General features: G+C 34.1%; 2 protein-coding genes across 3 annotated transcripts; one reads left to right on the top strand and one right to left on the bottom strand.

The window, feature by feature from the left end:
* Positions 1–6,060: 6,060 nt before the first annotated feature.
* On the top strand, positions 6,061–14,507 carry LOC147403871 (glycerol kinase). Of its 2 annotated transcripts, none has more exons than XM_086439628.1 (4): positions 6,061–6,324; positions 8,823–9,463; positions 10,264–10,452; positions 14,250–14,507. In XM_086439628.1, exons 1-4 carry the CDS (start codon positions 6,120–6,122, stop codon positions 14,292–14,294), a joined length of 1,080 nt encoding a protein of 359 aa, XP_086295754.1. In that variant the 5' UTR covers positions 6,061–6,119; the 3' UTR covers positions 14,295–14,507. The 2 variants fall into 2 exon arrangements, with proteins under 2 accessions (XP_086295754.1, XP_086295753.1); XM_086439627.1 differs by having other exon boundaries at positions 6,063–6,324; positions 10,252–10,452.
* Positions 14,508–17,322: 2,815 nt separating this feature from the next.
* On the bottom strand, positions 17,323–17,883 carry LOC147403872 (uncharacterized). Its single transcript, XM_086437583.1, has one exon. It carries the CDS (start codon positions 17,881–17,883, stop codon positions 17,323–17,325), a length of 561 nt encoding a protein of 186 aa, XP_086293709.1.
* Between the last annotated feature and the right edge of the window lie 478 nt (positions 17,884–18,361).

Raw genomic sequence — 18,361 nt, forward strand, 5'->3', positions numbered from 1 at the left:
TAATTTATTTTAATAAGGTGGGTTGGGATGTTCAATGGCAAAGTATATATTTTATATTGACCCCATTCGACGGATAATAAGTTTGAGTTCAATGGGAGCTAACCACGTAGTTTTTTAGCCGTCGTATATGTATTTAAACGAAAATTTACATTAATGTATTAAATATTTGATACACTACCACTAAAATTTTATTTTAGCACTCAATGATCTGGGGATATTTTGTTAGTCTTGTTGTACCAAAATAAAAAATAAAATAAAATAAAAGGTTTGATTACTCATATGTAAGTCTTACCAAATCAAGGCTGACAATCAATTGTGAAAAAAAAAATTAGGAAAATTACTTAATAGTCTGTGGTGCTAGTTTTTCTTTCAATTTAGTTGTTGACTTTTGCGGGTTATCAAAATAGTATGTTTTGTTATTCCCTCTTTTTAAAACAGTCTAAGAATCCCACTTTAGATATTTCTTACAATTAAAATATCAAAATTGCCCTAACCATTTGAAATCATCGTTTTCATAAAAAATATATATATTTTCGACATTTCAATCGAATTTTGAAGACTCCATTACGATGAAAAGAATTTAAGAATGAAGAAAAAATCATTTTCAATTATTGTTTTTTTTTTTTTTTCAAACATTTTGAAAATGCATATAAAAAAACTAAGGTTTTTCAATTGTTTTACTTCCTTTTTAGATGAAAGTCAATCAAGGATAGTTCTTTTTCTTTGAAATTATCTACATAAGTCATTATGTCAAGTTTTAAGTCAATATGTTCATGTATTTTAGTTAGAAAAAATTTGAGAAAATAAAATCAAGTGGGTTTTACAACGTTGTGGTCGACAATTTTTTAAAAATAGTATTATCGAGATCGCCATTTTTTTAATTATTATCGACCTCACTAATAATTAAAAAAAAAAAATTTGTCGACCACACCAATAATAAATAAAAAAATTGTCAACCTCGATAATAATTTTAATAAAAAAAGGTCGACCTCAACGTTGTAAAACCCACCCGTTTTCGTTTGTTCAAGTTTCTCCAACTAAAATACATAGAAAGATTGACTTAAAATTTGACTTAATGACTTGTATAAATGATTTCAAACCAAAAGAGCTATCAATGATCGATTTCCATTTAAAACGGAGGTAAAATAATTGAAAAAATCCTATTTTTTTATATATATTTTCAAATTTTTTGAAATGACTTATTCCTTCTCAAATCTTTTTCATCGGAATATAATCTCCAAAACTTGATCGAAATGTCAAAAATTCTTCTCTTTTTTTCTTTTTTTGACAAGAAATGATAGTTAAGACAATTTTGATATTTCAATCATGAGAAATATCTAAAATGGGTTTTAGGGATTATTTTGCAAAGAAAATTTATTAAATAGATTATTTTGATAATTCGTGAAAGTTAATTTTAAAATAAAGGTTAGCGTTAGGGTCTATTAAGTAATTTTCCCTAAAAATAAATATCTAATTAGAACTTTAAGTCATATAGGGGTTTGTGCGCTTAATTTGAGTATTTGAAGTTCAGAGGACGTCAAACTTACGTACCCAGAAAATATCAGTTGTTGACATTCTTCTCGTAAGATTGATGTGGTGTGCCAAAGATTTAGTCAAACTCTGAGTTTGTTTACAGCTAAGATTGATGGGACTTTGGACCTCAAAATCATAATTAAGATTAAGGTGACGACTTGGGGACCTCATGTCAAACTTGGATTCCATTATGGCTTTTGCCCGTTTTTTTCTGTTTTAATTATCATAGGCAAAAGCAGAATGTTATTTATATTATTAAGAAGATAATGAGTGGCCAAGGAGCCCCACAATACAAGGAAGAGAAAGAAAATAATAGGAAAAAAACTAAAATAATCCTAAAGAGAAAAATCTCCATGAGTGCAATATAGGTCCATCTAAATAGATAATCTTCGAAGAATCTCCTCGCAAGAATAAAAGTTTCAAAACAGAGATCAAACACTTCTTGCAAAGGATTTTCCTTCCCATCGAACACTCTACTATTTTGTTATAATCAGATGTCCTAATAAATGACAAATGGGATTAGAGACCATAGAATTATTCTCTTAAAAGGATGATTTTCAATAAGATTCTTGATAATCTGACAACAACATGTGATAAATTCGATCAATTACCCTAATGTGACAAGTTCGAAATTGTAGATCAGCACTCCTCAGGATATACAACTGCACTTCCCCATTAAAAAAATGTATCTCGAGGGAATCGTGTATCCCAAGGAGCACAAATCTACGGTTCTCAAACTTATCACATTAAGGTAGTTAGATTGTCATAATTCTTTCAACAAACCAACTTTCAAACTAAATAAGAACAATAGAACCTCGAGGGGTTGGCTAAATGACAATTTCGGACCGATAAACAATTAATGCCTATAGGTCGTGAGTTCAACACCCAGTATTAGCATTAATTTCTCAGGGCCACCCGTTGTTTAAAATTGGGGACTTGATGTGCATGTATTCCCATCGTTGTTTAAGGTTTTGATTAATTGTCCTTGGGATAAAATTTAACTGAAAAAAATATTTGTTTATTTATTTATTTTTACTCTTTAGTTTGTAAATAAAGATAAATTATTTTAACAAAAGCTAAAGTTCCCAATCCAACTAGGTATAATTGTATGGACTCCGACTAGCCTTACTAAGTTAGTAAGGATTTCAGGATTTCACCCTTACTAAGAGTCCTTGGGCTCACTTTGTTAACATCCAAAAATATGATATGCTGTTTTAGGGCTGTAAAGGATAAAATTCTATGAATTTTGAAAAAAAAATAGTAAAAAAAAATTAATTTTTCACCCGTGAGGGCGCACCCTCACTTACTTGGTGTGTGTGATATACGAGACGTTACATGTGCCCTAAGACTAGTCATTGGATAAAACCATGGTCTATGGACGGAGTAAAGCCTATATACAAGCTTGGTCCATTGTCTATAAAGATACTCGGTTATCCAAAAAAAAGACAATAGGAAGGAGATGCCACTAGAAGTCAAATAATGATAAAAAATACGTCCAAACTTCTATAGCAAATGGACAATGGTTTACCAATGCATCTCCTAGCCATTACTTGATATAAAGTAATGATTTTCCCAGGGTTGCAGATCAAATGAAGAACAAAATTTTTAAATGAACCTTGGGCCTTCAAATGGGCAAGAAAAGATAAAGTGTGAACACGTGCCAAAGAGTTGAATCAAGATTTCATGGAAAAAAATTTGTTCTTACTTCCTTCCCACTCCTTTTTGTCCTCCCTTGTGCAATTAACATGATCTTCAAAAATACAAACAAGAAGATTAGCAACATCTTGGACCTCTCAATTATTAAAATCTCTTCTAAATCCAAGATGCCAAGATAGGTGTGCTTCAGAAGGGACTAAGAAATCACTATTGTAAAAAATCTCTTTTAAACCCAAGATCCCAATATAGATATGCTCCATGAGAGACTAAGAAATCACTTACTAGCTATCTTCCCAAAAACCTAATCTAGCGATCTTCCCAAAACCTAATCTTATTCCCTTTCCCCCCACCTTGAAAATGATCTCTTTAAGTATTTTGTGGCAAAATTTGAAAATCTCTTCTCAAAAATCACACCCATGATCACATGTAATTATTTTACTTCCCCAATCGAACCCGTCAACCTCATACTTCACCTTGATGACATCTTGTCACAGACTCTAACTCTTCTCACCAAGTCTGTCATGACCTTGACTCCAAATTATCTAAGTTTGGAAATTTGTTAAATATATTAGATAGACCCCAAACGACCTTGGGAGATAAGGGGTGTCCCTTGGGGTTAGTCTCACAAAGTTGATGCCATCCTTTTGAGGTACGTTACATGTGGAGACAAACCATATTGAATACGAACATCCCCTTACTTTTTAGGATGTGTTGATATTACATGAATAGGAACACTTGCACCCGAACATGTCAAGACCTATGACTTAAAGTTGAAACAACTCGTCACAAAACCTTGCTTTTTAACTTTATTACAAATTCTTCCTTGACAAAAACATTTATTTTTAAATGACAAGATTACCCCTCTTTTTACAAAGATTGATAAAAAATTAATTATATCTATATAAATAAAATACAACGGTGGTCTTGACTATCTTTATCTCTGTATAAAAGGGTTGGGATTTAATCTCATTTTGAGTCTCGAGGAAATTTTTTTGTCTTTATTATCTGTCAAGAATACCCTTTCAACAATATTGTCTTTCCTCCTCTACTTCCCTTTTCAAAAATGCCCCTCAAACTTTATTGTCTTTTCCTTACTATTCTTTCTCAATAATACCCTTCCAAATTTATTGTATTTCCTTTCCTACCCCTTAACTTCGAAGAGATGTCGTGCTAGCATGTATGGGCAAACTCTAATTATTCTATGATGTTGGATAAAAATTGTCTACCACAATTAAAATATTAAATATTATTAAAAAGATGAAATATCCTTCATCCCATTGGTAAAAAAATTTTCGTAGATAAAATATCAACATAAACATAATTACCGTCCGATGATATTATACACAAAAAAGATCTATCACCATTAAGATTGTGGCATTTTTTTTTCTTTTTTTTTCTTTTTTAATGAATGGTTGAATGGTTAACAAGGGTTAAGGCAAAGCCCAAACCAACTACAACCTCATATACAATCCACCCAAACTATCCTCCTAGAGGATTTTGTAAAAAGGTTTGATTGGGCTCTACACAAGACAACTCTACAATACCAACTAAGGTAGTTAGAGATGCTAATAGGTTAGCAACCCTATTTTTGTGATTAGATTTTCATGTAACAATAACAAATTCAAATAATATTAACTACTTTTTTTTATTTTTTTTTTATGAATATATTTAAAAAAATATATTTATAAATAAATTAAAATTGAATAAGACATAACCATGTTAATCTAATTTGTGTTATTTTAGAGTGTGACACTAAAAAAAACAAAAAAGAGATAAAGAAAAAGAGAAGCAAGAGCCTATCATAATTTTCAAGGTTACAAAAATATAAATAAGATTATCTTAGTTATCTGTATAAAAATGAATGGTATTTTAATTTTATCCAACATCATTAGATAATATTATCCTTTTACAATTTGAATTCATTGTTGATGTGAAGAGGGTTAATTTTATCATTAAAATGTAAATAATTTGTGTAGAGATAATAATTTGCTACTAATGTCATTAAATAATATATCATATTTCTTATCATTTGTAATCGATCATTAATGTGAAAAGGGATAATTTTCAGGCTGTGCTATTTGTGTACGCATCCTTTTGTTTATCTCGCCCACTTACTGTTTCCACCCACTTAAAAAAGTGGGTGCAACGAGCAATCCAACTTTACTCATACACCCACATCCCACCCGATTCTTATTAGGTCCTGTCCTTCTTCTTCTCTCTCCTCTTTTTTCCTCTCTTTGTCTCTCTCCTCTCTTTCCATCTCATTCTTCTTCTTTGTATTTATGTAAGTTTCAAGTAGGTTTCAATAACGATTTTTGTGGTATAAGCAGCAATACCCTTAGACTTTGCAAAATAGGTTGGCATTACTTGTGGAAAATCTTACTCCTAATTAAGGGGTTGTTAGAAAATATCGACAACGGTTTGAATTTTTGTTTTTTTGTTTTTAAATAAAACTTGATTTGATAGGTTAGTACCGAATTCACCAATATAGACCCAATATGATTCTATCAAATCTATAAAAAAAGATTCAATAGGTTTCAACGATGTTCTAATCAATAGGTTCCTACTGAGTTTTTTCAAGTAAATTCAGTAGGATCCTATTTAGTTTCAATGAAATTTTTTGATATTTTATTATGAAATAAAAAGTTTAATCTTTGAAGAAGTGGGCATAGCGAGGACTTCCTTCAACACTGTGCTGATGTGGCAATGAATTTAAAAGCATATATTTTTCCTTGAGATACAACATAAAAAATCTATGGTTCAGATCTCACTGCAAGATCTATCAGGTAAAAGACAACATTTTACACGTGTGCGAGAATAAATCGATCGCATATTCCCATTCCATCCACACATTTCCCCTCCATTTTTATTCTTATTTTCCAATTCGCGCGGTCTGTGCTCTCTTGAGAGAGAGAGAGAGAGAGAGAGCAATGGCATTATCTCCAAATATTCTCTCTCATAACAAAACTTTTATTCAATTCGATTTCCTCCCTTTTTCTAACTTTCAAAACCCTAAATTCATCTCTAAATCTCCATCTTTGCGTCAGCAACTTCAATCTCACAAGCGAGCTTCGATTTCTGCCTCTGCAACAAAAGTCGCTACTGAGGAAAAGAGCTCCAAAACGATGATCAATCGTAAGTTCTCTTCAAATCAACTTCACAACTCTAGTTTTTTTTTATTTGCTTAATCATGTTTAATTTGTCAGAATGGTTTTCTGTCCGAGGAGTATATTATCGGCATTTGTTGGATATTATAAAAATGATTACAGAGACCATTTCCCGTAATTAATTGGTTCACAGTTCGATTCGATGTACACAGCTTGCAATTTGCACGACTTTCATGTAATTAAGGGAAAAACATTCCAATTTTTTGCCACCTAATTGGATAAGGGACCGACTAGTTGCACACCACTAGTGTCTGGTTGCCCTCCAATCTTAAAAAAATACCCCTTTTTTATTTTTATTTTTATATAATCTTTCTTAACCTACAAGTTGGACTTCATTAGGATAATCTGCTTGTTCAACTATTTGGTTCTGCTCGTGTTCTCTTTGTTTCAAGATATTTAATCATTTATTTATTAATTGATTGAGTTTAAATAGTTTTCTTTAATGGAAACGTGTCTTGATTCCTTGGGAAATCTGATAAAATATTGGCAATCTTTTTTGCAAAAATTTCTGAACAAGTAATAATTTTTGTAGGCATGTTAAAGTAGAAGAAGAAGAAGGAAATAAAAGAGTGCAACGGTTTTATTTTTATTTTTTGAGTGCAATCACACAAATGGAGTCCAATAGTGAATTTTAGTGGAGTGCAATTGGTCACATGTGGTGTGCAACTAGTCAGTCCCATTGGATTAATGGGTTTATGTATATTGCATGGGTCCTGGTAATTGGTGAATTATGGAATTTTTTAGGGAAAATGACTGCAAAGACCTATTTTTTGAAAATATGTACCAAAAAGTCCTTTCTAAAAAATATGGACTCTTTAGTACCCAAATTATCAAATATTAGTCTAAAAAGGATTTTTGAAGCAAAAATACCATAATTACCCTTTCAATGATTTTTGAAGTTTAAAGAAACATGTTTATTTGAGAATATTTGAGCTACTCCTATGTTTTATAATTAATGACATGCCCCTTAACTATGGTCATCTCTTATGGATCAACTTATTTTTTCAAAAAAAGACTTGCTTCACTTACCAAAGCTAGTAATCTTTAAATCACATAGATGATGATGACTACACCAATGATGATGATGGAGATGAGTATGATCATCATCAAACTGATTTGGTATATGTATATTAGATTTATTAAAATATATAAATAATTAAAACATAATTTTAAAATTCGATTTGAATGTTAATCGAATTGATTCAACTAAAAAATTACCAAGTCAACTTGAATGAGTCAAATAAAATTATATTGAATTGAATTTTTAATAAATATAATATTTATTTTTATTTTTCACAAAATATTAATAACTAAATAAATTGGTCAAGTTTTTTATTTGACACCCTGTATTTTTAGATCAAACACTTTGTAAAGTTGTTAAAAGGGCATTTTAGGTATTTTCTTAAAAAAATCTTTAAAAGATCCTTAATAGACTAATATTTTATAAAGTCGGACTTAAATGGTCTGAATTCTTTATTAGGGGATTGTTCGGTACATATTCTCAATAAAGAGTCCTTCTCCCAATTTTTTATGGAATTTTTTTTTTGGAGAAATTAGCAAAAGCTGTCGAGAAAAAGTTGAAAATTTTGAAAACGTAGATTATTCATTTTGATTCCGAAAGCAAGAAATTACTATTTTCATAATTAAAACATTTTACATAGATAGAAATTTACCAGTTTAACTCAAATGAATTGTCTACTGTTTTGGAAAATTTTCAATTTTCATCCTATTTTTGGTAAATCATTTTTTTAATAAAAACTTTCTAGTTTTATTACATGATTCTCAGCTAATAAAGTTAGAATCAGGATCAGGTAAGGTGTCCCATTCCCATAGAATATGAATGTGTCATACGTGGCATGTTTTGGTTGGAGTTCAATAGTCTAATTAAGCTGTTTTCTACATGGAACGCAGCCCAATGTGTTTAATCTCCCCCAATTAAACGTGCCATGTAGACATCGTATGTTTCTATGGGAACAAGACACCATTTTTTATCACGAAACCTCTCGAAAACTTGATGTAATTTTATATCTATCCCATTGTTATGTATGATTGGCACATGTTGCACCCAACTTTTTCTTTCAAATATCTTGAGGTTAACATTCAATTATGTCACCCAAGTTTAAAATCCTCCTCTTGTAGTGATGGAACAAAATAAAATGATAAATTGGAAAAATAATTATAGGTCACATTGACTGTTATGAAGATATAATAGACTAAAATATTTTCATTTTTAGTCAAGTTAGAATATGAGGAACAACTTGGTGGATTTTTTTTTTATTGACTTTACAAGAAGAAGGAAAAAATCCAATATTTTGTGAGCTATGTAAATTTCCATATATTTTCAAGGAAAAAGTCAAATTACAGCTCCTTTTGATCATCAAGCTTGTGTATGTGTTAATTTTGAATTTCCACTCGAATGTGACAAGTGTCATTATTTAAATTTGTTTTTTTTTTCTTTTATATCAGAGTGGGCAGAATTCTCTAGTAATGTATCTGGTGAATGGGATGGGCACGGCGCAGAATTCACTAGCCAAGGAAAGCCAATTGAACTTCCTGAGAATGTTGTGCCTGAGGCTTATAGGGAGTGGGAGGTTCGGGTTTTTGATTGGCAAACTCAATGCCCCACACTTGCCCAATCAGAGGAAAATGTTCTTGTATATAAATTGATAAAGCTACTTCCAACCGTTGGATGTGAAGCTGATGCTGCAACACAGCATAGCATTGATGAGAGGAATATAGGGGGTGTAAATAACAAAGTTTCTGCATTTGCTTATCACTCAAGTGGATGTTATGTAGCTCTTTGGCCCATGAAGGATAATGGTTCATTCAAATTGTTGGAATTGGAGCATTGCTTGTTTGATCCTGAAAATCGGGAGTCTCGTGTGAGAATCATTCAGGTTTTTCGAGTAGATAAGACCATGTTTTTGTTGCAAGATATCAAGGTGTTTCGTGAACAATGGTATGGGCCATTCAGAAATGGGGAACAACTTGGTGGGTGTGCTATCCGTGATTCTGGATTTGCTTCTACCGATCCCATGAAAAGCTCAGAAGTTAGTGGTGTATGGAGGGGATCCCGAGTTGTTGCTAACTTTCAGAGTCCTCTAAGTGTGAGTTTTAGAACTTATTTTATTGTTTTCCAGTACCTTTTTTTTACTCCAATAAGTTGCATGAAGTTAAATTTTAGAAAAATAAAATTTTAATTCCGTTATTTATTATCTTTCGGTCTGTATGACTGTGCATGGAAAATGGATGGGAAAATGGTTTTCCATGGGATATGTGAATTTCGGGTGTATGATTGCAGGATTTCTCTGGAGAACCAATTTTCCGCCCGAAGCGATTTTCTCCTTTGTGTGGGAAGATGTTTTCCCAACCTACCTGCAGGAAAATGATTTTCTTTCACTATTACCTCTACCCCTGAAACTATAAGTCAATTCTCTTTTCACATTTTCCTAGTTACAATCAAACATTGGAACTCATTTCCCCAAAGAACTCATTTTCACATGACCATTTTCCCTTGAATACGAATTCTCTGACATCATACAGACCCTAAGACTCTTTTCCCATTCTTGCATTCAGCTGTAACTCTCTTAGGTAGCATTTGGCAGAGCTTCTGATGTCCAGATTCCAACTTTTTGATCCTCATAAATGATTTTCGGAGTCAAATTATCTTTTGGTGTGATATTTCTCTTCCAGATTCTCATAGAAACCAGAATCCAAAAGAGAGCCAGCTGTCACAGGCCCCCCTTATCCATCATTCTTGAATTCGGCTTTGTGTTTGTAGTTTCACTTGTCTTAATTGAACTGTAAGTGTTTATAACAGTCAATAAGTTGATGAACAGATTGTGACCCATTACCATGATTTCTATGTAATCGTAACGTATCTTTATGCCTCCAGAATATTTTTCAGGAACTTGTAGATGAGAAGCCACTAAAATCGGTTAAACATGAACAAAATCTTGTGATGCTCCCAAAGCAGTTATGGTGTTCAATTGAGGAAAGAGATGATGGTGAAACTTGCTGTGAAGCCGGATGGTTGTTAGAGCAAGGGCGTGCTATCACCTCGAGATGCAATTTCTCAGCAGATGGGAAGTTGAAGGCAAGTTGAAATCTATTAACTTATATATGTTGCTTAAAGTAGATCATACACAGCATGTGTTTCAGGATTTTAGTTTTTTTTTGCTGTTATGTTGGGTACCACGTGCAAAACACATAGATTTCCATTGGACATGGTTTTGGGGAATATTTGAGATGCCCCCCTGTTCTCATACTGGTGAATTACCCCCATGACAGAAAATGACCTAAATGCCCTTGTCTTCAACTTCCACCAAAAAACCCAAGATTTTTTCTTTTTTTTTGGCCAGAAACCCATTTTATTCAAGCTGTTCAATCTCTAGGGTATTTTTTTAAAACCTATTTGACCTTGCCTTCAATCCTTCAACTTCAACCTCTTGTTCCTCATCTTCAACCTCTTGCCAAAAACCCTTGATTTTTCGTCCTCAAAATTCATTATCTTGAACTTCCCCTAGGAGATGGAATCCTGAGATCGTAGACAATGGTAACTATTTTTATACTAGAGGTTTTATATGATGGGTTTTTGAGAGAAAAAATTACATTTTTTGGCAAGGGGCTAAAGACAAGGGCATTTAAGTTATTTTATGTTAGTCTATCAGAGAAGACTGTGGTTGAGGGGCTATGCCATCATTTTGTAAACACGGGGGTATCTTAATATTCACTAAAAACAAGGGTATTTCTAAATTACTCCAAAATAACCTATTTTAGGATATTTAGAGTACTGGATAAGGACTTGGTTTACATGGAGTAAATTCGATACGTAAGGTGAAATTCAATGCCCAGCTCAATGCCTGAACACCGTTGCTTTGTAAGTAGGGGAAAAGGCAGAAAGAGGTCAACCTGTGCTTCAATACCTACACCAACCTTTCCCCAATCAGTGTTGACATCCTAGCTTCTTGCTTCGAACTCATGCACCTTCCTTTGGACCACCAATCCTTTACCTTGATTGTCCCCCCTCCATTTTAAGTACACTTCTAACAAGAGCTGCACAATGGGCATATGGTGAATTTAGATTAGGTCGAAATCCCCTTGGGGTTAGGAAGCAACAACCTGGAGGGGCGCAATTGGCATATGTTAACTTGATCCTGAGATTGGTGCAAATATACTTGACACCCTTCCCGTAAATGTCCTCCATTATCTGTTAACAGAGTGCGAGAAATCCCAAATCAACATACTATGTTCTCCTGTAAGGTCCAACGAGACCATTTCTATGCACTTGGTGACATAATCAATGACCACTGTCAAAAAAAACTAAATTTCCAGGAACTACCGGGCTGGACCTATAATGTCCATCCTCCACTAAGAGAAGTTCTAAGGGCTAAGCATTGACCTGAGTTCCTCGGCTGGTTGATGAGCTCTTAGCATGTCTTTGACAGCTATTACACTTCACCAGCTTCTTGGCACCTGTTCGCGTGAGTGGACATAAGTAGCCCTTAGTCATAGCTTTATGTGTAAATGATCGTCCTCCCAAATTTGTTTCACATTTCTTCCTGGATTTCTACCAACATCTTCATAGATTCCTTGGGACCTAGGCACCTCAAATGAGGTCCTTCATAAGATTTCTGGTACAACTCACCACCTATCAAGGTATATCTGGTTGACTTTATTTTGATCTTCCTTGCTTGCTTTGGGTCTCCAAGTAGCTCTCCTGACGACAAGTACTTCTGAAGAGGAGTCTTCTACATTGATTCTTCTTCTCGAGCCATCATGGTTTTTTCTTTCCAAAGCTCTTCAATGGATGGCCTTTCCTGATACTCTACTCTGATCGTTATCACCTCAGTTGTTTGTAGGATAGATGCCACAAAAACCTAGGCATCTGCATGCTTATTGTCAGCCCATGTTTTCATCTCTTCGAATCCTTCCTATAGCCCATAAACCTGTCTTATGTACTGAGATTTTCTTGACTTGGGATTCAGATTTCCTGTTCACTTGATCTATGATTAGTTGGGTTACTATATACTTCTAGCTGCTTGACCTTTAGAAGGGATGTCATCCTCAACCTAGTTATGACTGCTTCCTACTTCACTTTGTTGTTGGAGGTGCTAAACTCAAGTCAAACCACCTTTTCCAGCCTTGTATTATCAGATCTGATAATCACTGTATTGATTCCTGAACCATTTGTGTTCGACGATCTGTCAACGAATAACCTCTCCCCTGCCAAGATCCCATATACTGACATCGACCTGCTTTTTTTTTCCCCTTAATCAACAGCATTTTCTTCTCATGTAAGCCAACATCTTCTATTCGAAAATGGCCAAGAAGTCTGTCATACCTTTCCCCTTGACTTCCATTCATTGCTTATAATGTTGGTCAAACTTTACCAACTGGACTGTCCACTTTGTCATTCTTCCACACAGATCTGTCCTTTCGGGTATAGTCTACAAGGGATACTCCAAGATCATCCATATGGATGCTTGAAAGGAAGGTCTCAAGCTTTGGATCTACAATCTTCTCAAACTTAAGAGTACCTGATCTTGCATATGTGAGGGCTTTACTGATGAATCAGATCAGTCGTTTTTTCCTTCCTTTCTGTTCGGAACAGAATTGAATTGATTGAGTATTCTAACATTGCTGAATACATCCCCCAACTCTTCGGTAGAATGGGTGGTCTTCCCAAGTATTCCTTTATTAGCTCGAAGGTTGCTGTGCATCCCTCAATCTAAGAAAATTCTGGCTCTTCCTCAAGAGTTGGAATAATGGTCAGCACTTATCCGAAGCTCGGGGGATGAAGCAATTCAATGCAATTCTTCTTTTTTTGGAGGCTTCACCTTGATCAATGTTTTAATTTGATTTGGATTTGTTTCTATTCCCCTTGAAGTCATGACATAGCCAAGTAACTTTCCTGACTCAACACCAAACATATGCTTCTCGGGGTTCAACCTCAATCTACTATCCCTTAACCTTGGCTGTTGTTGCTTGGGATGTTTCCATACGTCCGATCATGACTCTTGGGATAATAGGATTTAGGAAGAATCCAATCGTCAGTCGACAACCTTCGTACTTATATTTCTATCTTGTCTATATCACATCTGGGATGTATTCATTTTTTAATTTCATAATTTTTTCGTAGAATAAAATTGTATTAAACTTATATCTCCCACTTTCTTTGATTTTCTCTAGTTTTTGTTTGCCTTAGTCTTATATTCTTCTATATGACAAATAATGAAGGGAAAGGGGCCTCACAATAATTATTGCTTTTGAAACATGGTTTGCCTTGTAGGGTTGCTATGGATCAGGTTAGATCCAAAATCCGATCCATAAGATTGGATAACTTAAGATCCATATCAAGGATTTGGGTTCCAATTATGATCCGGTTTGATAACATGTCGGACTGGTTTTGGATCAGCTATGCCACAATACGATAGGGACCCTATCAACTAATATGTGAGGAAAAATAAAAATTAAATTATATATTTTGTTTAAATATATGATATTGTATACATTTCATATATCGAAGTGGATTGATCCCATTCAATTATCATTGGATCGGATTTGGACTCAAATATTGAGATCAGATAAGAATCCTATTGGTAGGGAGTAGGGACCCAATCCATGAAGTATCAAGTCAGTTCTGATTCGATCTGTTTCTAAACAAATTGCTTCCAGATCGGATTGGAAGCCAATCCATTGACAGCCCTCTTGCCTATGGGATTTTAATGACTATATAGTGGTCAGTTTCAGCTTACTGAGTTTGCATCATAAGATGGTTTATTTTCACATCTTCCTTAAGTTTCTGTCTTACATTTATGTATGATATGGGAAAAGTTCCTAAGATGGTGATCAAAGCTTTTGTTGGCATTGTGGTGGTTATTGTTTTGGCAGGAAATAGCAATTGGAAGTGAAACTAAAATTTTGGAGGAGATTTAGCCAATGACCTCACCAGAATACAGCTTCCTTAATCCGATCTAAGTGTTACAATTAGATTAATCATATTATTTTATATCTTTAAACTGTTCATCATCATGTCAATTCCCTTCACCATGGACAATTTGTGAAGAAAAATTCAAGATGCTGATTTATCAAAAATAAATAAAAATCGAGATGCTGTCCATTCCTTTGAGCTTTGTCTCTCTTAGCATAGATTTGGGCTGTTGTAATGTTCTGTGTATATCTCTGTTTCCTTATTGTGGATATCTTGTAACCATATTAGGATTTAGGTCTTATCTTCATTTCTTAGCATGGATTTGGATTGCATGAATATTCTGTGTAGATCTTTTTTTTTTTTTTTCTCCATATTCTGTATATCCTATAACTATATTGGGATTTAGCTTTCATCTTCATGCCCAATTTAGGGATCTGATTTATTTTGTTGTTTCTTTAAATTCTCATACCTAAAGCTATGGAATATGCAATTTTTCTCTCAAAACTTTACATAGTATAAGAGCAATCTCCGTAGTATGAATTCACAGTTTTTTCACTCATCTTTTTTACAATGTTGACTAACAACACTCATCCTTCATCGGCTACTCCCAGTGATGACTATAGCAATACTCTCTGTTTTCACCCATTGATGGGGACATCAGATCATTGCCCTTTAAATACTACCATATGATGAGGAAACCAGAAGTTTCCTTGTGGATCAATGGTAACTTCTGAGAGGACTTGAAGACCCTCTCTGCAAATTTTTTTGAAGACTCCACATTGGAAAGTGACCACAACGGGTGGTCATATTTAATTTTCTATTTATTTTGGATTTATTTTCATGTTTTTTGGATTATTTGCATGTTTTATTTGCCTATGGTCTTAGTATTGACATTTGGGGGTTGTTTGATAACTTTAGTAGATCTGTTTATTGAGTTTTTAAGCGTTGAAAGTTTGAGAAAGAGAATTATGAAAATTAAAGTATTTTTGTAATTTGTCTTTTAAGTTAAACGTAATTTAAGTATTTTGCTTTTTACATTATACTTTCTATTTAAAGACATGTTTATGTTAATTTGGAAAGAGCTTTTTGAATAAAATCTACAAAATTTTCTGGTATCTTTGCATGAATGTTGGGGCATTTAACTTGGTGAATAAGATTCATCCCTCTACTCAATTTTTTTTCTTCGTGGTTTAATAGGCACCATCTTATTTTCTTCTTCTTCTTCATCTTCCTTAAGTTTTTCTTTAATTATTTTTTTATTTTCTAAACACTAAATTAGTCCCAACCAACATCATTTAGACTCCCTAAACCTAGTTGAACCTACCCAAATCCTCTAGCAAATTATACGTCCCAACCCAACCAATCCCAAAAATGTAATTGAATCTATAAAAAATCTCTCCCAAAATCATTCCTACTTGCTGTCCAATAATGTATAGCAAGTCTAGACTAACAAAACCATATAAAAACAGGCTTTCAATCACATTTTCTTGTTGTCCTGTAATTTACAGCCTCTCTAGTTCACTAAATCTACTAAAACAATATTGATTTTTAATTAATCTAATCATATTCCAACCCTAAACATACACTGCAAGCATACCTTCTTTTCCATAGTCCTTTAAATATACAAAGTTAAAACCACCCTTAAAAGGAAGGACTCAATACCCTCCCACCAAATCTAGGAATTCTCAATCAATAATTATCCTTGTATAGAAATTCTCTAATCAATTAGGATATTTTCTATTTTAAGATAAGATTTCATTCTTATAAAGATAAATCTTTGATCCACCATCATTTCCACATCAAGGACCTTGGACCTCTCAACTATTTTGAGTGTATCGAGATCACAACATGGAACATGCTTTCGTGTAAGTATACTCTTGAAATCCTCCAAGATATATATGAGCCTACTTGGTGCTGGTTCTACTACTTTGCCCATGTTGCGACACCTTAAGCTCAACAACACTAGCACTCATGGAGAACTTGATTCTACGAAGTAGTGCCAATTCTTTGGTCGACTTAACTATCTTACAATAACTCGTCCAGATATTGGTTACCTAGTGAGAGCTGACCAACGACACGAAGACGCCCAAAAGGCTATTATTGTACTATGATTGGTGATTCTTCACTTTCTTAGAAAACCAATATATAAGAAAACATTGTTTCTCATCAGTCATCCACTAAGGCTAAATACCCTTTGTTGCATCGTCTACTTGTCATGAGCTTACATGTCTTCTTTACCTTCTCCATGATCTTTTATTACGTGTAATTTCTAAGCCATTTTACTCTTTTATATATGATAGCAAGCTTTCATTTCAGTTTTTCACTGACTTTATAACGAAACACATTGAGCTAGACTGCCACCTTATTCCTAAAAAAACAATTCAATCTGCTTTACTCTCTACCTACATCTCCATCAAGCTTATTTAATTTTTGACTTGACCATTATGCAAATCTCAATTACAAATTATGTATCCAACAAACGCCGAGATGGGAAGAGAATTTCCCAAATTAGTCCATCTCTCTAGAATTCTTTAAGGAATTTCTCCTTTGAAGGACGCATTTTCTTTCCTAAACTACCAATTTTTATGCACCTAAAGCTGATTCTAGAAAAAAATTGGCCTCTGTTCATACTTTTCTCCAAACAATGAGCAATTTCAAATCCAATAAGTGGTGATGATAGCCCATAGGTTGTGTGTTCAATACTCAGTATGAGCAATATTTCCTTAGGCACTCGCAAGGGCATTCCCTCACTTATCTGGTGTGTGTGATGTGCGGGCATTGCACGTGTGTGAGGAGGGGCCCATATACCTTGGTTTCGGCCCTGTCTCATCCGGTTCCCAAGCCTATCAAAAATAATTTCATGAGGCAGAGCAATTAAGAGATGAAATTTTAGATAGAAATTAAATCCGCGTATGAAATTAATGTATAGTAATTTACTCATAATTCTTTATTACAAGCAAGAGAGTTAGAAAAAATAAAATAAATAAATAAATAAATATATTTCTTTGTTTAGAAGCCGTGCTCTTCTTCTTATTACTCAGCAACAGAACCTTCAACAATTGTGCTCAACCTCATTTTAAAAGACCGATACACCATCCTAGCTCGTCTCGAAGAACTTCTCCGCAACTTTCTGACTGAACCAGATCTCGTCATCGGCGTCGTCCCAACAGTTGATTTCTCAAATTTCTTCAACACATCATACTCAATACTCTTCTGATTCATCTCCAAAACAGGAGAAATCCTCATCATTTTACGTCGTCCACCGTCCTTGTTCGAGATCCCCGTGAGAGCAGAGCTCGCTTTAACTGCTAAAGCCGCCATATCTGACGCAGTTAAACGGTATTGTAACCTACTTGTCGGTAGTACAAAATAAATCTGACCCACTTCAAGTTCATCATCGAAATCCATTGCTTTAATGTATTCGTCATAGTATAATTGGTCGGAATTGCAGAGAAAGCAAGATGTAGTGATCTCTATTGCAAGTACTTGACGAACTGTAACGGGAACAGAATATTCTCGAAGATTTCCGTTAAAAGAGATAACCTTCGCCGTTGGAGTAACCTGATTGCTTTCTGAAGAGAAACAAGAACCCATCAATGAGAGAGATACAGAGAGAGAATGCGTGGGGAAAGCGCGGGACTACGGTAGATATAAGGGAAAATGGTGGGCCCGTTATGGAAGCCGTCACGAAGGAATGATGTTTTCGACACATATTACGCACGAGCGTTCAAAGAAAGAAACATCAGCGATGACGTGTCACGCGCTCGGTCTGAATCTAATCATAGACTTTTTTTATTTTATTTTTTTTGTCAGTGTTAATTTAACGGAGTTTTCCGTACCCCAATATGGATTTGAACGGTCGATGGAAATTGAGATTACCGTGAAAGATACAATGTGTCCGTATGGGGGGACCAGATTCTTCTCTATAGCTCTCGATTGAGAGCGACTTAAGCACGTGACATACTCAATCGACAATCCTAACATGATAGGTTTGGGGATCATAGATCTACATTTCTCGAGATACAAAATTGTACTTTCTCGTAAAAAAAAAAAAAGTATGGCTCTATATCCC

The sequence above is a fragment of the Akebia trifoliata genome, chromosome 4, assembly GCF_017979445.1.
Source record: "Akebia trifoliata isolate Shusen 1 chromosome 4, ASM1797944v1, whole genome shotgun sequence".
Lineage (NCBI taxonomy): Eukaryota > Viridiplantae > Streptophyta > Magnoliopsida > Ranunculales > Lardizabalaceae > Akebia > Akebia trifoliata.

Bases quoted from the DNA above. Each gene is read 5' to 3' on its own strand.
- LOC147403871 (XM_086439627.1), top strand. From the start codon at position 6,120: ATGGCATTATCTCCAAATATTCTCTCTCATAACAAAACTTTTATTCAA. The intron at 6,325-8,822 runs GTAAGTTCTCTT...CTTTTATATCAG, and splicing joins CTCCAAAACGATGATCAATC to AGTGGGCAGAATTCTCTAGT. The intron at 10,453-14,249 runs GCAAGTTGAAAT...TTGTTTTGGCAG, and splicing joins CAGCAGATGGGAAGTTGAAG to GAAATAGCAATTGGAAGTGA.
- LOC147403872 (XM_086437583.1), bottom strand. From the start codon at position 17,883: ATGGGTTCTTGTTTCTCTTCAGAAAGCAATCAGGTTACTCCAACGGCG.